The sequence below is a fragment of the Myxine glutinosa genome, chromosome 14 (assembly GCF_964187855.1).
Source record: "Myxine glutinosa chromosome 14, kmMyxGlut1.1, whole genome shotgun sequence".
NCBI classification, from domain to species: Eukaryota; Metazoa; Chordata; class Myxini; order Myxiniformes; family Myxinidae; genus Myxine; species Myxine glutinosa.
The window spans coordinates 42,746,327-42,773,939 of NC_136274.1; the positions used below are offsets into that span (position 1 = coordinate 42,746,327).

Below are 27,613 nucleotides of genomic sequence, written 5' to 3' on the forward strand. Positions count from 1 at the left end.
ATGGTTTTCACAATTGACATTTTCACATTTGATACAAAAATGTTGTAAATGGACTTTTGGTAATCACGCAGCTAAAAGGGGGAGATGTGATGTATGCAACATCGAGCCGTCACCACCACTGATCTCTATACTAACTGGATTGGGGGTCATGCAACAGTAAACGAAGTCAATGAGCCGCCATCTTGGGACCATCAACAAAACATCACTTTGTAGTGTGTGCTGTGTTATAATCAGAGTATTGATTGTTTTTGTGAAGTTAAATCTTCAGTTTTTGTACTTTTTCTTTCTCAACAAGACACATTTATCCTATTTTCACATGTCCATCAACTCATGTGGTGTTTAAGTGTAAATATTCAACAGCTGTGCTGCTCATTCTCCATCCATCACACATCCTTGACTTCACTCTGAATGGTTGTTATGTTGTTCGCATTCCACACTTTTAAGTTCTAAATGAGCCTCCTCAGTTGATCTTTCCTTGCCAAGATTATAATTACTCCTCACTAACTCACAGAACCATGTAATTTAATACCAGAATTCAGAATTCTATACCTGAAAACGTAACGGTCTCATTCTTTAAATTGAAATATGAGCTATTTGTTGTTAGCAATTTATTCTTTGGAGATTTGACCTTGCTTTCCAGTTTACTTTTACCTACTTTTGTTCAGTGTTTGTAAGGTTTTTTTCTTTTTCTTTTAGATTTAGTGTAATTTGCTTAATTTTATTTATATAAATGATGAAGTACAATTGAATCTATGATTTATTTGGGGTCGGCCTACAATAAGGTTATCCTTTTTTGGCTGCCTCCCTCCCATGCATGCATATTGTACTTCAAATTTGTTAATTCCCTTGTTCTGTTTCATGTATTTTTTATGTTGAGAAAACAAAAAAAATGTTCATGCATTATAAACGTACTGTTACCTATCTTCAACTTCCGTATTTCTTCTTATGATCCATACATTCTTATTTTGCTTTTTTGTTTCTCCACTCTCTCCTCTCTAAATTTGTCATTGCAGCAAAAAAAAAATTTGCGACATATTGAACAACATTTCAACATTATATTCATTCACAGAATCATTTAATAAGAAAATCTGACTTGTGACACATCATATATCCAAGACTACATCATTAAAGTTCCTGTACCTCATAAAGTAAACAAATATTTGAGATAAATTAATGTAACCGATACATGCAAGTTGCAAGTCTTTACAATTATTGGCACTACCTTCACCATTTTGATTGCAATGGAATATCGAGTGCACATATTTTTTACATTACATTAGCATTCATAATGTGCTTTTCCCAGGAGGCTCAAAGCACGTACAAAACTATATGACAAATGTGATTGAATAAAAGCACGCAACCACCATAGTAATAGAACAACAACAACAACAACAACATGCATTTTAAGGCCATTTTCCCTGCTAGAGCGGGGGTTAGCCTTGCGGTCCCCATGACAATCTTCTCCATTTTGCCATATTTTCTGCATCTCTCCTTGTTAACCCCCTTCCCCGCATTTCTTCTTCCACCATCTTTAGCCAAGTCTTTCTCGGTCTTCCCCGTCCTCTACTTCCTTCTACATTCATTTCCATCACTCTTCTCAACCAGTCACTTTCATCCTTCCTCAACACATGACCAAACCATCTCAACCTGTACCTCTTCACAGCATCAATCACAGGCTCTATTCCCATCATCTTTCGCAATTCATCATTTGTCCTCCTCTCTCTCAACGATACTCCGCACATCCACCGAACCATTCGCATTTCCACCCTTTCCAGCCTTCGTTGCTGCTCTACGTTCATTACCCATGTCTCGCTCCCATAAATCATAACACTTCTCACACATGCAGCATACACCTTTCCCTTCAGCTTCAACGACACTCCCCTCCTCGTCAGCACGCCACTCAGTTCCCGAAACTTCTTCCATGCACATCTCACACTATTGCACATCTCACTCTATTGCCATGCACATCTCACATCTACTCTATGCACATCTCACCATAGTAATAGAACAATGATAACAATTATACAAAGAGATGAGTTTTCAGAGACTTTTTTAAAATGGCGACAGAGGCAGAATATCTAATTGAGATCGATAGATTGTTCCATGCACGAGAGGCACATACGCTTACTGCACCTCATGCTATGAATTATTATTGATGTCTGAAGAGAATTAATTTGGACATCTGTTTTCTGATGTTAGTGCCGACAAGTTTTTGCGTGTAGCATTTCCCAAGATGATGAAGCCGTATCTCAGCGAAGCACTGGGACGTAATCTTTACGAGCATGTGAAGATGATTTTCTTCTACTGAGGTGTCAAACATGTGACCAAGTAGCTCAGAGAACAGTTGCTTGTGTGCTGTGTTTTCAAGTACAGCTAATGCAATGGCAGATGAAATACCACCACCTTGTGGTAGTCTATCCCCTGATGACTTAAGCAGTCTCATGAAACATTTCTCAGTTTCCATGCACACAGACACAACACTGGCAGATGGTTTCTGAAGTCCTCTATTCTTCAGTGCAACAAATGGATGACTGTTACCATTTGCTTCACTTAGTGCTTTTGTGCATTTTTGGCAATGTAAACTTTTCTTTACCATTTTCACAACATAGCCAGCTATATTATTCACTGCAGCCTCTTTGGAGGATGACAATTCCATGAAATTTGGTACATCTGCAGTCATGGTCAGATTGAAGTGGCGTGTCTCGTTCATACATGTCATACTTTCGTGCTACGCTGATGGATGATAAGCTCACCGTATTTCAATTCACATGTGTAGCATCTGGTAGTACATCAAGAATGGATGTATCATCACGTATTATGCAGTTTCCAGTGCCACACTTGATGTTATGTCTGATGAGCAAACGCTTAAATGCTGCCTTAAATTGCTGACATGTCGGATTGTTATTAAATCCTCCTTCGCATCTGACAGCTGAGAAGAAGAGCTCGATGTGATCCTGACTGAACTTATATGTGAGCAAGTAGTTCATCGGTGGATTTTCCACGTCAACAAGTTCCTGGAAGAGGTTTAATACACTGGTCATGCTTGCTGCGAGGCCAATGAAGCCAGTTTTTCTAGGACCAGCATGCATTAGTTTACCTGATCCATCCTTTATTTTCAGGAGGTATGAACACCCTTCTTCCAGGATTTTCAAATTCCTATCTTTGTTTGAATGCCGCACAGATGCCTTCAAACCTTTACTGCAAGGATTTCGGCTGTTAAGAACATCAAAGATCGAATCAACAGTGCGAAGAAACTTGACAGTAGGTGCAGAACCCTGAAACTGTGGTAGTTGTAGGTGATCGGTGCAAACCTCAATAGCATCTGCAACACTGGAGCTACATACCTGTGCTGCCAAGTTTACTTTCATTTTTTGTTTTCTCCAGTCCATGTGGGCTCTACGTAGTTTTGTGCCAAGATGCAGTCCCTCAGATTCCTGAAGAGTGTTCAGCTTTATGATGTATTCCCATCTAATGTTTTCTCCCTTGTCATCTATCAAGATTTCTCCATCTGCGAAAGAATTCCTTCGCAACTTTAACATATGGCACACATCCAACACGACATGAACACTTTTTGAAGGATCTGCTGGGTGTGGAAACGATGGTCTCAAGGTAGTCACTGTCATGTCTGCGCCAAGTGTCTTCATCATGGTAAAATGACATGACGGCCCATCACAAGTCAGGGACACTGCTCTAACTCCAACAGTATGAAGTCGATGGAAGCATTCAGACACAAGATTTGCACGTTCCTCTCCACTCATGCCATTGATGAAAAAGTACCCCAGTGGTATTTTCCAAGAGTCGTTGACGGAAACAGCCATGATTACAAAAGCATCTTTTGCAATGGGGGTGGAATCATCAATTCAGAATGGGCTTCATGACGTCTTTCGGCACTCCACTGAATGTGGATTCGAGCATTTCTGCACAACTACAAGATATTAAATTCTGGCTCTTCAGGGTATTGACGATGCCACTTAGACTTTTGGCTTTATGTTTCAGGCGTCTTGACTTCTGCTGTTGAACCTTCAGCTTCTTGGTGCGTTTCTCTAATTTGTAAATTACTTCATCAAGCTTACGCTTGATCTTCCGTGGTGAATCCATGACGGCATAGGGGTGATCCTTAATTGTGGCTGATGATGAAGACTGGGCATGAGCATGATCTGGTTGTTGGCTGCTTGCATCCTGATTTGGGAGATTTTCCGTATTACTAGCCTTGAAATATCGGGCTGCTGGTGGTTTACGGGCACAGTTTTCCTATAAAAGAAAAAACAAAAGAAAAACCAATAAGAGTAATTTACCAAAACATATCATCTTTGTTATACTATTTCATTAAAAAATATACTGCATAAATACCATTGAGATAAAAACAATCATATACAGTCACGTGAAAAAGTACGTACACCCCATGTAAAGTTTTGACTTTTTCAACGTATTTCAACATACAGCTATTTGATCTTCATTTCAACAATATCGATAGATAAAGGTGATATAATATAACAAATATCATTTCATTCATTTACATTTTGTAGTCCATTGTATAATTTAAATAAACATAAATGCAAATTTTGCATGTGGAAAAAGTAAGTACACCCTTGGCTCTAATAGGTAGTATTGTCCCCTTTGGCAGAAACAACCTCAAGTAGGCGTTTCTTATAACTGTCTACCAGTCTCTGACATCGACTGGGAGAAATTTTTGCCCACTCCTCCATGCAGAATTATATCAGCTGTGCAATGTTTGAGGGGTTTCTTGCATGCACAGCTCGTTTCAAATCCCCCCACACCATCTCGATGGGATTTAGATCCGGGCTTTGACTTGGCCATTCCAGAACCCTCCATTTATTTCTTTTCAGCCATTCCTTGGTGGATTTACATTTAGGGTCATTTAGGGTGGATGTTTAGGGTCATTGTCATGTTGCAAGGTCCACATTCGGTTGAGCTTCAACTCTCCGACAGATGGCCTCACATTATCCTCAAGCACCCTCTGGCACAATGAAGAATTCATAGAAGATTCTATGATGGTGAGCTTCCCAGGCCCTGATGCAACAAAGCTGCCCCAAACCATAATATTTCCACCACCATGCTTTACAGTTGGTATCAGGTTCTTGTGGTCAAATGCTGTCTTTGGTTTTCACCAAACATGTCTTCTGGTACTGTGGCCAAATAGCTCAACCTTTGACTCATCTGTCCACAGCACATTGTTACAGAAGTGCTGGTCTTTGCCGAGGTGTTCATTGGCAAACTTTAGTCTTGCCCTGATGTTCTTTCTGGACAGCAAAGGTTTCCTCCTGGCACACCTCCCATGTAGATCAAATTTGTGCAGCCTCTTTCTAATGGTAGACTCGTGCACTTTGACATCAACAGTGGCAAGAGATACCTGAAGGTCCTGTGTTGACATTCTGGGATTCTTAGAGACTTCTTTCAGCATCTTGCGGTCTGCTCTCGGGCTGAACTTGCTGGGGCGGCCTGGCCTGAACAAGTTGGCAGTTGTTTGGAATCTTCTCCACTTGTAGATGATCTTCCAGACAGTCGAATGATTGATTTCAAATTGTTTGGAGATCTTTTTAAATCCCTTCCCAGACTCGTAGGCATCTATAATCTTCTTTCTAAAGGCCTCAGAGAGCTCTTTTGATCTAGGCATGGTGACTCCACACACTTCAACAACAAAGAGCAAACCAAACTAAATGTCTGAGGTTTAAATAAGACAGGTTCCTTCAAGATCCTCTCTGTCAATGTTCTAATCATTTGCACCTGAGCTGGTGCACCTGATTCTAATTTTAGGTATTTGAAGTAGTGATAAATGTAGGGGTGTACTTACTTTTTCCACATGCGAAATTTGCATTTATGTTTATTTAAATTAAACAATGGACGACAAAATGTAAATGTTTCATGATATTTGTTATATTATATTGTTACGGGTCGCGGACAAGATGTTACTTTGGGCCGAGCGGATGGTCAACCGCGACCGTTACAGGATCCCCGATTAGCCCGACTCCCCCAAACGTTGACCAAATCGCGCCACAGGTATTCAATTTGGAAACCTCTATAGTGACCGAAAGAGAAGGAAGAGAGGAGGAAGACAGAGTACAGAGGAAGAACAGATTTATTATACACACACAAGCAAAAAGGAGCAATCAAGTTATTTACAAGCAATGGATGGAAGAAGCAGGTGACACAGGGAAATCATTAGCTTATACTATGCAGTTTACTTATAAACCCCAGGACAACATTCAAGACAGACGACGTTCACACTTACATGGGGGAAATTGCAGGCAGGTATGGCTTGAGGATGGATGGTTGTTTTGGGAGGCAATGGAGGGTCCAGTGTGGATTGCTGCCTGGCGCGCCCTTTTCGTGGCCTGCGTCCCCTTAGCTGCAGCGCAGCTGGTCGCACGATGGCTTGCAGGCTCGGTCACACCTGCTCGTTCAGGCGTCTTCCTTCTCCCCAGCAACAACGAGCGACAGCAAGCAAGAGGACGGAGTGCGTCCCGCGGCGGTTTATATTGGTTTCTCACCGAACCTTCGCGCACTTTCTCGGGGGTTCCCGCTCCGCCCTCTCTTAGCCAAACCCCTTGTTCTGGGTTGGATGAGCGGGGCCGACTTACTCCTCCCCCCTATGACGAGGGGGGCGACCCGTCTTCTCTAGCCACTCCCCTTGTTCGTAATGGCCGCAAATGTCGAAAACCGGTCAGCAGCTGCAGGTAATGCGCCGTCACGTTGCACAGCAGTTCAGTACTGCAATAAACGGTTGCTGTCAAAGCTCAAGTGGGGGAATCCCTGGCACTTGAGCTGCCATGGATCATCGGAGGGGCCTACGCTTATTTCGTTTGATGCAATGCAGACTCAATCTAGTGGGAAACACATATTTAGCCTACATAGAATAAGGAAATAAGCTATTTAAAAAGATCTATCGTGGCCTGCCTGTAGGTTCATGGAATTAACTAGGGGGACGTCTTTCGATCTTATTTACTCTACGAGGGCCAGTTAAAGCACAGCAAACCAGTTCTCACATTCTTTACACTTTCCAAATTCGTTACACTGCACCCTCCTTTCTTCAGGTCCGTTCCCGGGCCTACAACTTTAATTTAGTGTGACACGTAGGTGTAGTTCCCTCTACTTTTAACCTGACCCTGAGTGTGACGATTTTAAAACACAAATAAGTATGTCCCCCTATTGCATTGCACCCTGTCTAACAGACTCAAGCCCACAGCTAACCGAATTACGGAATTGTTCTCAAACTATACATTTACGGTGGGGAGCATTATTTACAGAGACGTTATTTCTTATTTACAACGCAACCCAGGACCTGTGTTTTTTTCCTTTTTAGGGAACAAGAAAAAGAAATTCCTGTTGGGAGGGAGGAGACAGCACGCATTGCATCGATGCACCAGTACCAATACCACCAAAGCACCCAAAAGCAACAAAAGCACCAAAAGCACCACTCGGTGCACAGTCACCACTGTTCATAATAAACACAACAAAACAACTGGTGGTGGTCTTCTCTTTTTCTGCTGGGCCGATGTTCTTCCCGACGTCTTCTGGCTTCATGCGGCCTACTTGGAAATAATAAAAAGCACAACTTGTGTTCATTTTTATTTAGGGCCTCAGGGGCCAACTAAGGGTGGTCCACCTGTTTGGCATAGGTGCCACCTTACCGAGGTCCGCAAGCAAGATTCCCTGGCCACTATGGCCTGTCTCCAACAGAGGTGCCCTGCCCCAGAACCTGGGGTCAATCAAGTGGTACTTGGCCGCAGAACAGCGGTCCATAAAGTGGTACATCAACGCAATGCATGCTGGTTCTGAGAATCTCGTGCGCACAATGGCCACCTCACGCACGCTCCCCTCGGCGCCCAATGGCGCACAGGTCCTCAAGTGGGAGACAAAAGGGGGGAAGACAAATGAGCGAGGGGTAAGGTCACAAGGGTACACGTCAATAAAGGCAATGCAGGGTGAAGTGCGTACGGAGAGCGAAGTGAGAAAAACTCGTCCCTACCGTACGTCACCCCCCCTGTCACCTACACTACCCTTGCCCTTACCCCATATTTACAACAATTTACACCTTTACAAATTCGTCACTACGTCTTGTCTTCCCCATCTTTCCCTTCTAAACAAAATTCGTCTCCAATCCCCCTATCCAAAATTTGCCATCACCAATTCATCATCAATCCTCATAAGGAGGGAGAGATGGAATTACGCACAATGTCACACCCACGTCATGATGCGTCTCACAATCCAAAACATTTGCATTAATGAAAAATAATAAAACATGGCATGGTGTGGAGTTACCTCATCTCAGGTGAGTGGATGCAGATGGTGCGAGGAGACTCCAATCCTAACTATCCTCTAAATGACCTTAACACACTTTACACTACCCGGGGTCTCTCCCTGCCAATCCATTGGCCAACTTACACTATGGGTTCTAAAAACCAATTCCCATTGACCAAACTGTGGTGCTTCTCAATTTGGGGTCTCACTCCACCGATTCATCTCCCGGTGCCCTTGCACAATTTCTGGGCTGTGACGTGTAGCTCTCCCAGCAGGTCTACCCACCTGCATACCTCCACCACTGTAGTTGCCACCCGAGCTTACCTGCTCCTCACCCTAACCTAACTAACTGGGGAAGGCCCCTCCTGGCTCTGTCACCCCTTGGTGCCCTCTGGCACTGGGCTACCCGGGTCCGTCCTCCGGATCCTCGGGCCCCATCCACAACAACTACCGGCTCCCAGAGCCCACCTGCGGCCTCACCTGGCCGACATCCTCACAGTGGTGGAGTGCCCAAACCAACTACACACACTAACAGGCTACATGCCCAGCCATTTCCACAACACTAATGCACCCATCCAAATACCATTCTCTCACCCGCACCACAGATGCCAATATCCAACCACAATTTACCTATACCCTCTACCTAACACTTACACTACCCGCCCCGGGTATTCGTGATGGGGGTCCACTCTTCCCCCATTCACACCTTCGCACCATCCACTCCACTCCATTGTTTCCACCATACTCACTCCACGACCATCCATTCCAATACCCCATATATTCCACACTCCATGTATTCCACACCCCTGTTGGTGCACACCTGTGCACTCACACCTGGTGCCACCTGCACCCTCCTTCCTGGACCATTTGGTCAACACAACACCCATCACTATTCTTCTCACTCATACACTGCTCCATACACCTGTTCAGTTGCACACCTGTGCAATCACACCTGTTCAATCATACACTTTTCACAATACACTTCTAAATACACCTCCAACACTCACACGGCATCATCTCATCTAACTACTCCCCTCTGAAACTTGCGCTTCCCAGTCGTCCCTTTAAACTATTGCGCTCCCTCGTCATTGTAATCCACACTAATCTACCTGCGTCCCCACTACAGGTATCCTTGTCATTAACTAATCTTAACGTTGCCTAATGTCATCTTCTAGGGCCCTACACACAATATCCTAACCCACCCGGGCTAGTTTTCACTGCCATCAACCCCATAAACCTAGTGCTCCTTTGCCCCCCTCTGTGAGGGATGGTGGATTGGCCATCCCATCACATCGGGGAGGTCCCACTATCAATTTTGCTCACCAAATTTCAACAAATCAAAAATTTGCCAATCACTACCCATCATCTGCCAATCATTACTGCCAATCCTTTGCCAATCATCAAATTTTGCTTTTTTTATAATTTCGGGGCCAAAACACTATCCTCATCACCCGTCTACTTATTAGATCCTCTCGGTGCGCCAATTCCCTTCTAAAGCTCGGCTTCGTACAGCCGCGCAATGAATGCGGGTTGTTTTGTGCCAGCGGCTGGATACGTCCCGCATTCGGTGCAGGGAAGGAGGCTTACCCGGGCCGAGATCCCACGCACCATCTCGGCACCGAGCCGTCCAATGGCCCGATCTCGACCTGCCGGAACGTCTCAACAAAAAGTGGTCGCCATGACGACCCTTCCTATCGGGCTGCCCGCTCCGCCTAGTGGAGCACGGACGCGGCCGTTCCAAGCGAGGCCCAGCGTGGATCGCGTACGGCGGTCCTTTCGAACCCGCCGTGGCTCGGATCCCCGCTGGTTCTCGCGGCACGCGAAGCCCGGCACGCACCGAGGGCCCGATTCGGCTATAAGTCGCTCTAACCGCTAACCCGGTTACCGTCGATGCCTCACCTGCATGCTTACACGCATACGCTACCCCTTTCCTGCTCATACATCCAGCCGTCTCCCTGCTCTTGGTCATTGCACCTTCTCTTACACACCCAGGTACACTCATTCCACTCACAGACTTGGTCACACACCTGACCACCTCACACCTTTGCACACACTCGTTGCTCGCACACCTCACCAACACACCTCTTCGCGCCCCCTTCTCGGTCACCTCCTCTGTGACTATCACAGGTGTGCTCTCACTCGCACACCCAACCACGTGCCTCACGACCAACTCAAGTGTGCATTCCCACACACGCTCTACCATTCCAGGTGTGCATCCTTCCATTCCAGGTGTACATCCTCGCTCACCTGTCACAACCAACTCACGCTCCGTATCACTCTCACTACTTTCACCACCACCCTTGACAGCGCACTCACCCTTACTCTCGACAGCGCACTCTTTCCTCATGCACCTGTCCGTTACACACCTTTCTCGCGCACACTCTTGCGCACACTCTCCCGTTACACCCTCTGTAACACTCACCACAGGCATGCATGCTTCCGTTACATCCTCTGTAACACTTCTTCCATGTGCTCCCTCGCACACGCGCTACGACCGACTCACTCTCGACAGCACACTCATTCCTCGGCGCGCACTTTTTCCTCACACACCCCATGGTCGGACATTCTCGCACACCTCTTTTTTCGCACACCAGACCTGTCGCACACTTCACCCACGGCCTCTCACGAACACCCGGGTCTAAATCAACCCCCAAGCCGACTGAAGCTCCCCTCACATCATGTACATTTCCGATTATATCGCCACTCACCTTGGCACCTCTTCGTCGCACTTCTTCTGCCACCTGCAAACTCTTTATTTGGTTAGTGAGCACCTCATCATGATTTGAACACAGACCTTGTACATATTCCATTACTTCCTCCTTTATCTCCCTCTTAGTTTCCCTCCGTCTCTTCTTAATTTCACTCACCCCCTCTTCCACCTCCTCTAATTTTTCCTTTACCTCCTTCAGCTCCCGGTGCGCCCCCTCTATTTCTTCCTCCATCGCTACTTTAACCGTTTCTATTTGCGTCCTCACCTCCCGGTCCTTCGTCTCTATTACTTCTGTCACCTCTTCCAACCTCTTCGTCAATCCCTCATGTACCATTTGACATTCCTTCTGTGTCGCTATTAATTCATTTTTAATGTCCTTTTGTGTCGCTTTTAAACCCCCGATGATTGCAGTGTTCTTTTCCACTTGGTCCGCTAGTTCCCTTTGTCCTACTGTCAGCTGCTCTACTCCCTTCGTCAGACCCTCTATGCCCCCCTGTAACCTAGCCGTATTATTCCTCACCTCTTTCTCCATACGCTTCTCACCTCGCTTTACCTCCTCGCGTAGCCCCGAAACCTCCTCACTTACACCTCGTCGTATCCCCTCTTTCATCTCCTCCATCTCTTTTGTAGATGCCACCCTCATCTGTCCCAATTCATCCCTCTGAGCATCCAGTTTACTTTCTAACCCGATTTGCACCTCTTCTATCTGGTTCCCCATTCGTTTGATTTCCCGGGCAGATTGTTCCCCTATTTCCCGCAATTTGCCCTCCATCCTATTTTCTAACCCCATTAACCCATTTTTCACCTCTTTTATCCCGTTGTCTAACCCCTCAAAATTATTGTCTAACTTCCCAAATTTCTTGTCTAACCCCTCAAAATTATTGTCTAACTTCCCAAATTTCTTGTCTAACCCCTCAAAATTATTGTCTAACTTCCCAAATTTCTTGTCTAACCCCTCACTGGTACCCCTCGCTTCGTCCCTCATTACCCCCAATTGCTCACTCTGAGCCCTCACTTCGTCCCTCATTGCCCCCATACTGTTTTTCAAACCTCCAATTTGGTCTCCCATTTGTCCCATAACGGCCCCCATCATTCTGTTTTCCATTTCTTCATTATTCTTGTCCATAAGGGCCTTCATTTGTATAAAAAAAAGGTTCAAATCCACCGGTGGCGCTGCTACGGTCGCGGGCGCGGTCGCCGTGGCCATGTGCGAGGCGCCATTTTGCGCGCCCGTAACCTCGTGCGCGAGAGCGCCATTTTGTGCGTCTGATACACCCTCAACCACCTCATTGCTCTCCTCCTCCCTTTCTTCCCCTAAGTCCTGGGTTACCCCTAACCCGTCTATCTTCCCCACCGACATCCGATCGCCTTGATTGTCCATGGCGCGATCTCAAAATTCGGGTTTTATAAAACAACAAAATTTCGGCAGCTCGTAATTTTGACCAAATTTTTTTCTACACGTTTTAAAAATTTCGTTCGGGCCTCGTATCCCACTCCTGACACCAATTGTTATGGGTCGCGGACAAGATGTTACTTTGGGCCGAGCGGATGGTCAACCGCGACCGTTACAGGATCCCCGATTAGCCCGACTCCCCCAAACGTTGACCAAATCGCGCCACAGGTATTCAATTTGGAAACCTCTAAAGCGACCGAAAGAGAAGGAAGAGAGGAGGAAGACAGAGTACAGAGGAAGAACAGATTTATTATACACACACAAGCAAAAAGGAGCAATCAAGTTATTTACAAGCAATGGATGGAAGAAGCAGGTGACACAGGGAAATCATTAGCTTATACTATGCAGTTTACTTATAAACCCCAGGACAACATTCAAGACAGACGACGTTCACACTTACACGGGGGAAATTGCAGGCAGGTATGGCTTGAGGATGGATGGTTGTTTTGGGAGGCAATGGAGGGTCCAGCGTGGATTGCTGCCTGGCGCGCCCTTTTCGTGGCCTGCGTCCCCTTAGCTGCAGCGCAGCTGGTCGCATGATGGCTCGCAGGCTCGGTCACACCTGCTCGTTCAGGCGTCTTCCTTCTCCCCAGCAACAACGAGCGACAGCAAGCAAGAGGATGGGGTAAGAGCAAGAGGACGGGGTCAGAGCAAGAGGACGGAGTGCGTCCCGCGGCGGTTTATATTGGTTTCTCACCGAACCTTCGCGCACTTTCTCGGGGGTTCCCGCTCCGCCCTCTCTTAGCCAAACCCCTTGTTCTGGGTTGGATGAGCGGGGCCGACTTACTCCTCCCCCCTATGACGAGGGGGGCGACCCGTCTTCTCTAGCCACTCCCCTTGTTCGTAATGGCCGCAAATGTCGAAAACCAGTCAGCAGCTGCAGGTAATGTGCCGTCACGTTGCACAGCAGTTCAGTACTGCAATAAACGGTTGCTGTCAAAGCTCAAGTGGGGGAATCCCTGGCACTTGAGCTGCCATGGATCATCGGAGGGGCCTACGCTTATTTCGTTTGATGCAATGCAGAGTCAATCTAGTGGGAAACACATATTTAGCCTACATAGAATAAGGAAATAAGCTATTTAAAAAGATATATCGTGGCCTGTCTGTAGGTTCATGGAATTAACTAGGGGGACGTCTTTCGATCTTATTTACTCTACGAGGGCCAGTTAAAACACAGCAAACCAGTTCTCACATTCTTTACACTTTCCAAATTCGTTACAATATCACCTTTATCTATCAATATTGTTGAAATGAAGATCAAATAGCTGTATGTTGAAATATGTCGAAAAAGTCAAAACTTTACATGGGGTGTACTTACTTTTTCACGTGACTGTAATTCCACATAAAATGACAAGTTGGTTACTCCTTTAAACTGGGCTTAAATACATTTTCGTTTCAAGAAATCTCTTCCATTATCACACAGTGACAAACATACCTTCTTCATATGATCTGGGAAGGCAAAGATGGTTGGGACAGCATCACCTTTCAGTCGTACAGTTTGTCCTGACCTGTCAAAGTACTCTTCCTTGAAGTGGGTAGAGCACAGTCGGGACCTTGCACTTGGAGTCCATTTGTCTCGTTTCACGTTGATCACCCATCGATGAAACCGATCAGGGTCACAATGTGGAAATCTGATGACAGAAAATAGAGATCATAAAATTGTGTGAATTACCATATGATACAAGCCTAGTTCTGAATATGATGACTCATGAAATATCACTGTACATGTATTTATAGATATTTTCATGCCAAACATTGCTGATTCTCAAGTGAAGCTTTTTTTTCTCCAGCTACATGTGTCCTGCATTGTATATGATGGGCCTGCAACGCAAGCTCTATTGGAAGCTTCATTTGAATGTTAACAGATCACAAATTTCATTACATGCCTCCTCGCTCCTTGGCCTTAACAGAAATTGGGACAGATTACGACCTCATCAGTGATAACTGGAATCAGTTTGAGACTTCTGTTCTTTTCGATTAATCAAATAATCCACCATCAAAATATAGACTCATGAACATAATTTTAGCATAAACGTGTTTACATAAACGTATACATTGGCCCCAGCACCGCTCTGCATAGGCACAAGCCACAAGAAATAAACTTGTACCTATAGTGCTTTATTTTGTCAGTGTGTGCATGATGAAGTAAGTGGCATGTTGTGTCTATGCAACAACTTAGTCGAATGAAACTACAATTTTGTACAATAGTGCAACATAGAAAAACACATGTGGGACCAAGAACAACCAAACACTTTTTGACACAGACACTCACCTGTGAAATGTTACACCGGTTCTCCGAAGTTTTCTCTCATCCCGATTCATGCAGCCATATGCTACGCAGGCTGCCATTATCCTGGCAAATCAAAATAGTACAAAAAAGCTGCAATGAAGATACCTTCACTTCAGCTGAACAAATGAAGTAAAATTCGTAATTAGATCGTGATATACTGCTGTTGCGTTTTATTCGCTTTTTGATGGTCCCAAGATGGCCGCCGCTTCGCATCATATAACAAGCGGATACGAATGCACACGTCACTTCCAGGTTGGCGGGCCCGGGAAATGACGTCTTGCTTGTTGCTCGCACAATAAAAGCCACGTTGAATTGGTGTTCTTTTGGTGGTATAACACAAGTTTGTAAAATCATAACGAATTAGTCTAATCCGCTACAAATTTCAAATAATAATCCGATTTCAAAACGCAACACTGAGACCAGCCACATCACAACAGACATTCTTCAATACAGCGCCCCGAATGTCAATTCGCGCATACACCCCTTGTTGAAGCGATCGTCAAATTATTTCAGGATGCATGAAGCAGATAACGACACGATACAGATATTTGGTCGAATGAACTCATCTCATCTGCCTGCTTGTCATGATACGTATATCAGCATTTCCATTTCTGTAGCGTAACTTTCGGATGTTAACACGTTCAGCTTCGTCACAATGTTTAAGGCGGTGTATAATAACAAGTGAAATTCTTTACCTCATCTTCCACGGCGAAACCTTTTGTATTCGGGTAAAACGTGTAAACATGGGTTACCAGAAACCTATTCCAGGGTAATGTGTGTTGTAGTTTGCGCCGAAATTAAACAGTACGTGGAATGTTTGTTTTCGAACTTCGCAGGAAGATCTCACACGGGGCAGCCCGGCATGGATCGAGGGACGTTGAGATCGGAGCAGGGAGAGCACTTCGTCAGAGTCGTGGGCGGCCTGATCATAACTTTGGGCGCTTTTTGGTGAGTCCCGTGTCCGATCCGTCCGCATGTTGCACCTCGGTGTCCTGAGGCTCGTTTACGCCACACCCCTCTATCCCCGTTATTCAAACCGTCACCGTTTTCAATGCATTCCGAGTTCCGACCCAAAGGTTTAAACCAGAGAATACGGATTATTGGGCGTTATATTCGAATTTGCAGTACATCGTCCAAGGAACGTCAGTACCTCGCATGAATCGTGCGCTGTTCCCCCAGGTTTGTGAGTTTGTATCTGCTCACCTGCAGTACAGCTCCATCCATTGCACCGCGGCTGCACGTCATCCGAGAGCAGGTGGGTTCGGAATTTTTCCGAAAGGACCAAAAGGTGGGATTTGGATGTACCGTAAAATGGGGTGAATAGGGACACAAACTGAAAAAAAGTTCGGAAACTTTTTCGCTGAAAATTGATAACCAAACTGATTTGTTGATATTTGGGTTGAAAGTGTTCTCTTGTTTTTTTAAAAAGCAACTTATAGTCCCTATTAACCCCATATATGGGTTAAATAGGATTTTTATGGCTGTCCCTATTGACCCCGTTTTACGGGTGAATAGGGACAGTCATTAATACAAAAAAAAAATAATCAAGAAATAGGGAAAGTTTGGAGAAACTTTTTATCCCATATTTTTTCCATTGGCACCGTGGCTTATATTATGGGAGCATATTATGTGCATCAATCTGAGCTATGAATTTAGCAATAAGTTGGAAACTCAGGATTGTTTCTTGATTAATATTTTTTTGTATTAGTGACTGTCCTTATTCACCCGTAAAACGGGGTGAACAGGGACAGCCATAAAAATCCTATTTAACCCATATATGGGGTTAATAGGGACTATAAGTTGCTTTTTTTTAAAACAAGAGAACACTTTCAACCCAAATATCAACAAATCAGTTTGGTTATCAATTTTCAGCGAAAAAAGTTTCCGAACTTTTTTTCAGTTTGTGTCCCTATTCACCTTGCTGTCCCTATTCACCCCATTTTACGGTAACGGTGCAAGTTGGCATGGAATAATGTTTTTCAGTTTGTTTGTCGGTGACGTCATATTTAAAGGGATATTTCTACCAGGTGAAATTTACCTGGTTATTTGAGAAGGCAGTTTATATCTGGGTAAATTTGATCACATGCCATTCAGTTAAGAGGTGAATGTGTATACCTCTATGCTGTGCTGCCAGCACATGAGGGGGTGGCAGGGACAAGGATGCAGCAAGTTGTGGTTAGCAGGTGTGAGGGAGGTATAGGTGGTTAAATTCCCACATTTTTTTTGTTCCATAGAGAAGGCCCTTTTACATCTTTCAATATAAATTGCTCAAAAATGTTGCAGGTGGAGCAGCTCGAAGAGCGTCTCAAACCCATCCAAGTGCAACGCACACGTACTGTGAAGAGGAAAGAGAGGACGGCTGAGGAACGAAGAAATTTCATGAAGCAACTTAAACGAGCAACGGCCAAGACGCAACATGCCCGAAAGTTTTGGAACAGAAGAATGGACGAACTCACGGCTGGGATTGGCAAGTTGCAAAACATGACGAGAAACCATCACGCGACCACGGCAGAGGACATCAGTTTGGTGGAAGGGCGGTTGTTTTCACAAAAGCAACAACTGGAGGATCTGGAGGACAGCACCAGAAGGAACATCAAGACCATTAAATGGCAAGCGGAGGAAGATGTTTCATCCGTGCACACTTGGGTTTCTCAAACGGTATCTTACATTGACGGGTTGGAAAAACGGAGCCGCACTTTGATCAGGGATTCCAAGATGGTGTCGAACGACCCGACTCGTCCCTCCATGTTTAACCAGTACCTTCCCCGTGTAAGAGAAGTTCTGTACGCTCTGTTTACTTTATCACGTGACATTGCACAAAGTAAAAACGCGTTGCATCAAGTTCAAACACATATTGTGCACTTAGAACACTATTTGGTAATGTAATAACAGAGATCTCTTCCAAACCAAAACAGCTGGACCACGGCACTAAAAAAAACAACCCAGACTCGTAATAGCACAAGTCAGGTGAGTGACATACCTGCTCAGGCAAATAACACAGCACCACAAAACCACGCAACACAACACGGCACCACCACGCAACACAACACAACACAGCACCACCACGCAACACAACACAACAAAGCACCACCACGCAACACAACACAACACAACACAACGCGACAGAACGCGACAGAACAACACCACCACGCAACACAACACAACTCAGCACCACGCGACAGAACACAACACAGCACAGCACCACGCGACAGAACACAACACAGCACCACACAACACAGCACCACCACGCAACAGAACACAACACAGCACCACCACGCAACAGAACACAACACAGCACAAAACCACGTGACAGAACTCAACACAGCACAGCACCACGCAACAGAACACAACACCACCACACAACACAGCACAGTACCACGCAACAGAACACAACACCACCACACAACACAGCACAGCACCATGCAATAGAACACAACACAGCACAACACCAGTACGCAACACAACACAGCACAGCACCATGCAACAGAACACAACACCACCACGCAACACAACACAGTACCATGCAACAGAACACAACGCAGCACAACACCATGCAACAGAACACAACGCAGCACAACACCATGCAACAGAACACAACACCACCACGCAACACAACACAACCCAGCAACACAACAGAGCACCACGTGACAGAACACAACACAGCACCACACAACGCACCTTGGGTGGCAAACGTTTCTCGGAAGGAAATACACGCTCGTTTGCTATCGACTCCCTAATGATAGGTCAGCAATCCAGAAAGAGGACCGGCCATCGGCTACTCTAGGTTTAATCTCCACCAAATACAACAGCTGGTTTAGACATAGCAGTTACACAGCGAGTGACTTTCCACTATCACAGCTGCTTTGGACGAGCGATTCTGTGTATCTCGATCTCAATTGCTGGTGCTAAATAAAATTCCACCAAACAATCTCTGGAGAGCCGCGTCAAAATGGAATCACATCGAAATTCCACCTTTGTTAAAATCAGGTGAAAATATGATCGCTGGCGAAAACAAAATGTTGGTCACCACATGCGCATGCGTGCAACTTTGGAGAAACTTTGTTAAGGTGAAAAATCGTCAAAATAGATTGCCAAAGTAATGATCAAAAAGAAAACGACCCTGGTGTGTTTTTTTAATGTACTCGTACTTGGTCGTACGTACTGCGACATCTGTATCGCACAGGGTTGCCGTGGAGGATTTCACGTGCAGACTCCAGGAAGATTGTACTTTTCCAATACAAGTGCACAAATCTATGATCAGCGCTAACTTCTTCCAATGATAACATGAAAAGGAATTTCTTTTTGGAATCGGAAATCACTGGCTCTGCATTACCTCAAGCATTACCAACAATCCTTTGCATCACATAAATCTCGGTTTGAGCACGATCAGGCAACGGCATTTCGGTTGTGGGAGTCATCTTGCCGTGTCGTTACGAGGCCATACACGATCGCTAAGCAAGTTTTAGCAAAAAACAAAACAAAACAAAAAAAACCCTTTTATTTCGGCACATCACAATCATCCCAAAATGATTGCTTGAAGGGCTAATCTACATATTACACTTGCAATACATTTTTATCGTTTACTTTCACCCCTGCCATGGTTTGGTCATGTGTTGAGGAAGGATGAAAGTGACTGGTTGAGAAGAGTGATGGAAATGAATGTAGAAGGAAGTAGAGGACGGGGAAGACCGAGAAAGACGGCTAAAGATGGTGGAAGAAGAAATGCGGGCAAGGGGGTTAACAAGGGGAGATGCAGAAAATAGGGCAAAATGGAGAAGATTGTCATGGGGACCGCAAGGATAACCCCCGCTCTAGCAGGGAAAATGGCCTTAAAATGCATGTTGTTGTTTTCACCCCTGCCACTCACCTTTTCCAGTACACATCCCTGCTGCCCCCCATATGAATGAATGAATGATCGTTTGAAGGGCATTTTCCCCGCTAGAGCAGGGGTTAGCCTTGCGGGCCCCATGAGCTCATGGTTCCCTGTTTGAGGCAATGTTTTTATTGCCCCCCATACTGCAACCATAATCGTTGTGACCCATTCGTGTTTGTCATATATTTATTTAGAAAAAGAAATGAAGCCTTGATGACATTTACATATAAAGGAGGAAATCTCGGTTTGATGTGTGCAAACCCTTTTTGATTTATATAAATACAATTGTTGATGCATTTGTACAGTAGAGATGAAGCCACACATGCATGGAATGATGCGGAGTGACAATGACAGGCGAGTCGTGTGCCATTGGCGAACACACGCAAACGGGTTGAAACGCAACCTCCTGCAGCGGCATGTTTGTAAAGTATCGCAATATTTACATTCCGAAAGCTTCCGATGAAATTACATTTGACGAGCGCGCTTCCCAGCACAACACAGGACCGATATTGCAATGTTATTCTTAAAAGTTTTTTTTTTTCCTTTCAATTTTATACACAGAAAAGAAACCAATACCAAAATAAAAAATATACCGCTGGGATCGAGCTTTCGGGAGCACGCTGACGGTTATGTATGGGGCCTTATGGCGAGATTACTGAGACTGAGTAATAGTCACTCAAGGGTAACTTGAGCTAAGTGTGAAGTTCACCTGTGAGCTGCACACAACACCTGGTGGAGATACTGCAGCGATGACCACAGTGTCACCTACATTGGTGCTTTCAAGGATATTTGGGCATGAGTTCCCATGAATGCCCGCAGGCCAGCTTGTGTGATCTTTGAGAGATGGGTCCATACGACGCCGTGCCCTCCGTTTGCATCCTGGCCACTCACATGCAACTTAGGCTTTTGTATAACCACCTGACAAAAGCCAGGGAGGGGGGCCTTGCACAGTTGTACTCCATATTTCACGCACGCCTGCAAGTATCGCTTCCACCTCACCCGGGCCTAGGGTGAAAGATGCACTTTCTGTCTTGGAGTTTGCATTTGCTCACGGAGCCATCCAGAAAGGTTTGGCCATCGCTGCAGGACGAGGGGGAGACAGTGAATTTAATGATGGGTTGTTCCTTTTCTCAACCTCATCTTCTTCATAGGCAACGAGAGCACCCAGCTTGCTCAGCGACGTCTTCGAATGTTTCTTTGGAGGCTCTTTGTCAGTCGTGCGGATACGCACAGTGCCTGAGCATAGAAAGAGAGGACGCCTTGATGTTACTCACCCTGACATATTGTGGAGCACAAAAAGGACAAGGCAGCACTTGAGAGACCTTCCTAAAGAGGTCCAATTCACAAACCTGACTTTAAATGAAATAATTTGACACTATTAGGGGATATGGACACGCAAACAATGCAAGACCCATTGCATGCAATGGCAGACACCTCTTTGCACACATCACCTGCAGACATGAGGAACTCACCAGAATTATCAAAGAGAGTGGGTGGAGGCATCAGCTCTGTATCTGGGAGCGAATCACTGGGGTGAAAATAGGGGCGAAATGCAAAATAAATGACAAACCAAGCACAAGGAATGTGAACGTCATCGATGAATGAAAGTCAAGACGCACAGGACTCGCAATGTTGACTGTCTTACCTGGGTGGAGATCTCTTTTTGTCGGATGATGTCAAGTGAAAAGGTCCATGCTGTTCCACACAAACCCAGAAGGGAAGGTTAATGGTCAGTTTTACACTTGCCCTGCTAACTTCATCATGCCACAGGGAATTCACGAGCATACCAACCCTCTCACAATATCCTCCAGACAGGGAATGAAAATATATGTATATTGTATATAAATATATGAATGATCGTTTTAAGGCCATTTTCCCCGCTAGAGTAGGGGTTAGCCTTGCGGGCCCCATGACAATCATGGTTCCCTGTTTGAGGCAATGTTTTTATGGCCGGATGCCCTTCCTGACGCCAACCCTTAGTCACCTCTTACGATGCGCAGGGATACGGTGTACCTATTCTAAATCGGGGTACACACCGTGATCATTCATCCCAGCGAGCTGGTACTCAATTTGCCGACCTCGGAAGGATGACAGGCTGAGTCAACCTCCCTGGCGTTAATTCAGCGATCGACCGGGATTCGAACCCAGGACCCTAGGATCCCAAGCCGGCACCCTAACCGCTAAGCCAACACCAGGGATAAAGACAAGACACACAGACACACAGATAACACACACACACACACACACACACACACACACACACACACACACACACACACACACACACACACCTGGGAGGGCTCCGTTCCACCTTCTGAAACCCACATTTGGCAATACCAGCCAACGACACACACATATATGTAATAATCATATAAATTGCATTCAAGATGGTGTCAGTAGCTTTCACTTAACTTTGCTTTGGCATACACAAAGTATTTTGTATCTCTACAAAGTATTGTATATAAATATATAATAATAAAAATGTATTATGTGTGTGGTGTGTGTATATATATAAAAAAATATATATATATATATGTATATACACACACACCCTTCCTTTTAAAGAAGGCTACATCAGTCAGCTCTTTCCCACTACCCTTCCCCAACTTGTCCCCACCGTGTAGCCCAGGAGTCCAGCATTGGGCCGGCCCTCCTCGGTGAAGCGGCGCTTTTGCGCCACGCGTGGCAGTTGAGCGGGTGTGGCGGACGACGAGGCCGCTGTATGGGGGAAGCCAACAGAGCCTGATGAGGTTAAGGATGGGGGCACAGAGGGGCTGGGGGTAGGAGGAAACTGCACCAGACAGAGGAAACCAACGTCAACGACATGCAGTCTTACAGGCACGTGCACAATCTGAAAAAAACCCCAACAAAATCACTTTTTAAGCCATTGCACCACTCACCGGCAGGAAGGAATTACACCTGGGGATGCATATTAATGTAAACCAATGCACATCAAATCTACCATTCTGCTTCTCAAATATGGGATGAAAGCCCTGAAGATGCATCTCAAACTCGTGGGATTTGTAGAGTTGACGTGGAAGTTCAGAGCACCTTACGGCAGACCACAATAAATGTTTATTACCCCGCACACATAGAGCAATAGGGATAAGCAATTGGTTCACTCTGTATGCAGACATCAGTCAGTGTGTGATAGAGGAACTACTTAATTACAATTGAATGTTATATATTGAACACTGAAGAACACGGATCAGAAAACAAACCTGCAGTTTAGCAGTACTGGGCAGTACTAGGACAGCTTAATACTAGATAAAGCTCCCCGCAGCTGATAGCCCCGATAATATGTACCCAAGAGTATTGAGGGAGGTGGCTGTGCAGGTAAGCAAGATATCAACGGATACCTTTAATAGCTCATTGGAGTTGGGTACTGGAGGAATAGAGAGAGTAGCAAATGTAACAGTTATTTAATAAAGGATCCAGAGAAGAATTTGGAAATTCTAGACCTGTTAGTTTGTGGGTAACGTGTTGGAGACATTAATTAGGGACCAGATGAGGAACCATTTAAATAAATACAAACTAAATAAAGGCAGTCAGCAATGATTTACTAAAGGTAGGTCTTGTCTAACAAATGTTGTAGAGGTCTATAAAGCAGTTCCTGATTGGGTGGATGAGGGAATGGCAGTGGACATGGTATATCTAGACTTGAAGAAGGCAGTTGATAAGGTACCACAAAGGAGTTTGTTAGCGAAGGTGAGGGCTTGTGGAGTGGCTGGTCAGGTAGTTAACAGGATTCTTTTTTTTTGTATGCAAAGTCAAGGCTCGTGGAATTGTTAGAACACTCAACAAATCAGGATGTAACGGAACAAAAGGAACAGTAGAAAGAGAAAGGAAACAACATCAGGGTTGAAGGATAAAAGAGGGAGAAGTGGACAAATAAGGAAAGATGCACGGGACAGACATGAGGGACACCGAAGCAACCTATCAGGAAGGAAAAACTGGAAATTTGGAAGGAGGTAGACTTGGGGGTGGGTAGATGAGGGAAGAAAAGATAATGGTTTTGGAGGGGGGATGACCTGAGATGGTGGTCCACAGCTGTCTAAGACCTGGAGGGTTGAATGACACTGAAGAGAATGTGGAAGTTGACGATCCCACAGTCGGGGGGGGGAAGGGGAGCAAAGTGGAAGTGAGCAGCAATTCTGTTTGTTTTGTTTTTTTGAGAGTTTCACCGGACGGGTTGATGGTGGAGCACATGTGATCTGCAGAAAACTTGGGGATGGGGAGGAGGGACACGGGAAGAGCAAAGGGTGCACTGAGAATGGAGGTGGAGGAAGACAGAGAGACCACTGACCTGTCTGCAATGAGAAAGTGATAGGCCCATAGACTCAGCTTCTTCATGGGACATTCCAATGATCTTGAAGGCCTTGGTTTCCTTGGCATCAAGCAGAACAAAGTGTGAGGCAGGAGCGTCAGCGCAGAGGGTAGGCCTTGTAGGTGGATATGAGTTTAGGTTTGCCAAGGAAGGACTTTGTACAAGAGAGAAGTGCATATGCTAGTTAAACAAATTTTCATATAATAGTCATACAATTCATGAAAATAATAAGTAATAGCTAAATAACACCCATGCAAAAAGAATTGAAACCCCATCCTGTTACAAGGTGACAAAGGTTTAAGTTCAAAGTTGACAAAGTTCAACAATGGATGGAGGTCCTCAATGCCAAACAGGAAATTAGAGCTGTCTCCCTTGACATATCACGTGCCTTCTATACGGTCTGGCACCCCGCTCTGCTTACCAAACTCTCCTCCTATGGTATCCATGGAAATCTCCACTCATGGCTAGCGGACTTCCTCTCTAGTCGCAGTCAACGTGTGGCCCTGAATGGGTTACTCTCATCTCCTCTTCCTGTTCAGGCTGGAGTTCCCCAAGGTAGTGTTCTGGGCCCTGTGCTTTTTCTGGTCTTCATCAATGATCTCTCTGACTCTCTTGAAAATCCTCTATCTCTTTGCTGATGACTCCACTCTCTGCCGCTCCATTCCTCATCCCTCAGATTGGCAGTCTGCAGCCTCCTCACTCGAAGCTTTTGGGTCTCACGATCTGCCATGATCTTTCTTGGGAAAACCACATTTCCAAGCTGGCCTCCAAAGCCAGTCGCCGACTGGGCATCCTCCGTCGTGCGAAGTCCTTCCTTGGCACATCTGAGCTCCTCACCACCTCAGGTTTCTGTGGAAGAATTCCCAGGCCGAGATAACATCAGTGGGGTGGGGGGGGGGGGGGTGGAGGGTGTTGAGAGGGTGGACTGAGGGGGAAGGCTTTTGGCTTTTGAGTTGCTGGAGTGAGGGCATGGATGCAGAAAGAGGGGGCATGAAGTAGAGGGATGCTAAAGAGAGGGACACTCAGAAGGGGTGGGGTTTGAAGGATGTGAACTTGTTTACGATATGGCGAAAGGAGTACTGGCACGCAGGGGTTTGACACCTTAAAATAAGATGAAGGGGATTTGATTGTCATGAGCAGACAGACTCTGCAAATTGGACTTCTCAAGACTCTCAAATTGGGCATACATTGATAACGATCATGATGGGTGGAAGGAATTTTTGTTTAAGGCACGGAGAAAGGCTGTGCTGTCAGTACGGTATTATTAATGGACAAAACACTAAGGTGAGAGATGGCTGTGCAAAATATGCCATGTGAAGAAGAAAAGGAATCTATCATGAAGAAGAACAACAACATGTGGGGTACTCATGTTGGAGAAATACGGAAAGTGAAGTGAGCGATGAGAGAGACAGGGCTTGATACATTCGAAAGGCCATTATGAAGGGATCTGATGGAAATGTTTAAATCACAAAGGGTATATTTATAAAATGAATACAAAGAAAATTTCCACTGAATGTACAGTCACAGGACCACAGACCACAGTCTGAGAGGATAGTAGTAAAGCAGGTGTCTTTGACTCGGAGTCCTTGGTGTGTGGGAAAGCCATGGCAGCATAAACAGCAGATCATTTTAAATTGGAATTCGATAGGTACCTTTAACCATGGGACAAAGAGGGGAACAACGGTATTGGCAGGACTTGTAGGTAAGCTTGAGTATGGATAGGCGATTGTGTACGTCTGTGCCGTGTGATGTTTGTGAAAGGGTCTCGTCAAGGGATAGTGTGTGGTTGGCGTTGGACATTCCTCATCCGAAAACCAACTTCGCCCACCACCTCCCTCCTCACCCCCCCAATTTGTTTTTCCATTAACAAATAATTTTTAACACTGGTGATATACCTGAGCCCACCACCATTTCCTCATCCCCACCCCCCAATTAAATCGTTCGGTTGGCAGATTGTTTTAAGCTGATGTTGTAGCACAGGCATAGTAGGCCGAATGGTCATCCCCTGCATCAAATTTCCTTGTTATAAATGCATCACAGCATGCCTTGCTAGTGTATTCTATTAACATACACCTCTCAAAACTACTGAGGAACTCGAGTTCCCCACTCCCCTCACATCCTAGAAATGAGAAAACGGTCACGCCGATTAAACAGTATTGGTGAACCGCAAAGGAGATCGATTCAATGTAAAACAAATTGTCAGATCCTTCAACAAAAGTGACACAAGTGTTGCAAAACAAAAAGTATTTCCCTCGTCATCAGTTTGAACAATCGACTCCATTTTGAAAGGGAGAACATAAATGATGATGCAGTCAGCGTATGGGAGTCCAGACAAGTAAATTAAGAAATTTTCATGATGTGGAAATAGTTTTTACAAGGTAAAAGGCAAAGTGAGAAAATATTAAACATACAAACATGAAGATGTCATGCAGAGCACGCACGATACGTGCAAAAAAAACTTGTCATGGATACATCAAATTGTCCATTTCATTAAGATTAAAATTGATGATCTAAATCAAAGCTCGAGTCAATCGGATTAAAATTTATGATTTTTCAGAGGAAAATTTATGATATTAGAAGTTTGACCTTGACTTGACCTTTGACCTAAAAATGGCTGGTTTCCCAATTCAGTGAGGCACTGTGCAATTGCTATATAATTTTCATGTCAATCAGCTGAAAATTGACGGTTTTCCAGATGAAAATTGATGATTTTGGAAGTTTGACCTTGAGTTGACCTTTGACCTTTTGACCTCAAAAAGTTAGTTTTCCAATTTAGTAACAATGTACAAATGCTGTTCAATTTTCAAGTCAATCGGATGAAAAATGGCGATTTTAGAAATTTGACCTCCAGATGACCTTTGACCTTTAACCTCAACATCAATATGTTTCTCAATTGTGACGACCTCTACAACCTAGTGAAGTTTCATGATGATCGGTTTAGGATTGTGACCTGTAGGCGAGTGACAGGCAGAATAACAAACGCAACCGACCAATATACTTGAAAAATATTCGATTTTGCAAGTAACAAAATACAAGTGTTGTTACGCTGTGAGCAAATGTGTGTTTTGATGCACATTGGCTGCTATACAAACCAGATTTGTCACGTGTTCTTAACAAAAGCAGGAAATGTTTTTTTCTTTATATACTACCATGGATACAAAAATAAAGGGCGAAAGAGGAAAATGAAGAAGAAGCCGCCTATTGTCATATGATCTGACCATAAGTTCACTTTAACAAACATGCACCCTTTGACTTTAATGAAGTTTGCATTTGCTCAGCTATGTAAACTGAGCATGAGAAACTTTTAAATTCCAGCAGCAATTCCTTTTCCCCACCCCAACCCAACATGACAGTGGTTTTGGGCCCACCTCTTTGTTGACAACTGGCTCGGCATTTTGTGAGCTCGGGGATGCATCTGTGGATGGGATGGAACCGAGTGGCACAGGGGCGGCAGCTGGTGCATTGTCAGGTCCAGAGTAAGCCAAGCATCCTGCGTAAGCTGGTATAAGATGGGGGAAAAAATGAACGGTAAGAATCGTAAAAGCAAAATGAAATACAACCACCCATTCCAACAACATAACACCAGACGCTCTACTCCCCACCCTCTCGTGATCCCTTTGGGTAGATGTGCTGATGGAAATTTGGCCTTACAGGTTGTAACCTAATTTGCCAACAACAGATGCAAAAGGGCAACGCAACAT

General features: G+C 45.0%; 4 protein-coding genes across 5 annotated transcripts in view; 1 reads left to right on the forward strand and 3 right to left on the reverse strand.

Moving 5' to 3' along the window:
* Positions 1-1,035: 1,035 nt before the first annotated feature.
* LOC137439722 (THAP domain-containing protein 6) lies at positions 1,036-14,943 on the reverse strand. Its single transcript, XM_068135759.2, has 3 exons — positions 14,695-14,943; positions 13,858-14,053; positions 1,036-4,251 (listed from the first exon to the last, which is right to left on the reverse strand). Exons 1-3 carry the CDS (start codon positions 14,769-14,771, stop codon positions 3,856-3,858), a joined length of 669 nt encoding a protein of 222 aa, XP_067991860.2. The 5' UTR covers positions 14,772-14,943; the 3' UTR covers positions 1,036-3,855.
* LOC144888827 (uncharacterized) lies at positions 6,080-13,847 on the reverse strand. The gene is made up of 2 exons (XM_078768187.1): positions 13,210-13,847; positions 6,080-13,004 (listed from the first exon to the last, which is right to left on the reverse strand). Exon 2 carries the CDS (start codon positions 12,348-12,350, stop codon positions 10,578-10,580), a length of 1,773 nt encoding a protein of 590 aa, XP_078624313.1. The 5' UTR covers positions 12,351-13,004; positions 13,210-13,847; the 3' UTR covers positions 6,080-10,577.
* Positions 14,944-15,396: 453 nt separating the features above from the next.
* LOC137439721 (inhibitor of nuclear factor kappa-B kinase-interacting protein-like) lies at positions 15,397-19,830 on the forward strand. Its single transcript, XM_068135758.2, has 4 exons — positions 15,397-15,440; positions 15,549-15,660; positions 15,892-15,967; positions 16,996-19,830. Exons 2-4 carry the CDS (start codon positions 15,575-15,577, stop codon positions 17,596-17,598), a joined length of 765 nt encoding a protein of 254 aa, XP_067991859.1. The 5' UTR covers positions 15,397-15,440; positions 15,549-15,574; the 3' UTR covers positions 17,599-19,830.
* LOC137439719 (KH homology domain-containing protein 4) overlaps positions 19,197-27,613 on the reverse strand; it is a 35,049-nt gene continuing 26,632 nt past the window's right edge. Inside the window, exons 11-15 of one of the 2 annotated variants that reach the window (XR_013621368.1) lie at positions 27,281-27,411; positions 22,203-22,303; positions 21,231-21,280; positions 21,058-21,113; positions 19,197-20,821 (exon numbers count right to left, since the gene is read on the reverse strand). Coding sequence is in view for 1 of the 2 variants with exons in the window: in XM_068135757.2 (XP_067991858.2) it covers positions 20,634-20,821; positions 21,058-21,113; positions 21,231-21,280; positions 22,203-22,376; positions 27,281-27,411 (599 nt within the window). In the remaining variant the exon portion in view is untranslated. Of the gene's footprint in view, positions 20,822-21,057; positions 21,114-21,230; positions 21,281-22,202; positions 22,377-27,280; positions 27,412-27,613 lie in introns of both variants that reach the window. The other variant, XM_068135757.2, reaches the window with a different exon arrangement.

Coding starts and splice junctions, on each gene's coding strand:
- LOC137439722 (XM_068135759.2), bottom strand. CDS start 14,771: ATGGCAGCCTGCGTAGCATATGGCTGCATGAATCGGGATGAGAGAAAA. Junction 14,054..14,694: donor ACCGGTGTAACATTTCACAG/GTGAGTGTCTGT, acceptor TTCTGTCATCAG/ATTTCCACATTGTGACCCTG. Junction 4,252..13,857: donor TCCCAGATCATATGAAGAAG/GTATGTTTGTCA, acceptor TTTCTTTTATAG/GAAAACTGTGCCCGTAAACC.
- LOC137439721 (XM_068135758.2), top strand. CDS start 15,575: ATGGATCGAGGGACGTTGAGATCGGAGCAGGGAGAGCACTTCGTCAGA. Junction 15,661..15,891: donor ATAACTTTGGGCGCTTTTTG/GTGAGTCCCGTG, acceptor CTGTTCCCCCAG/GTTTGTGAGTTTGTATCTGC. Junction 15,968..16,995: donor TGCACGTCATCCGAGAGCAG/GTGGGTTCGGAA, acceptor AAAATGTTGCAG/GTGGAGCAGCTCGAAGAGCG.
- LOC144888827 (XM_078768187.1), bottom strand. CDS start 12,350: ATGGACAATCAAGGCGATCGGATGTCGGTGGGGAAGATAGACGGGTTA.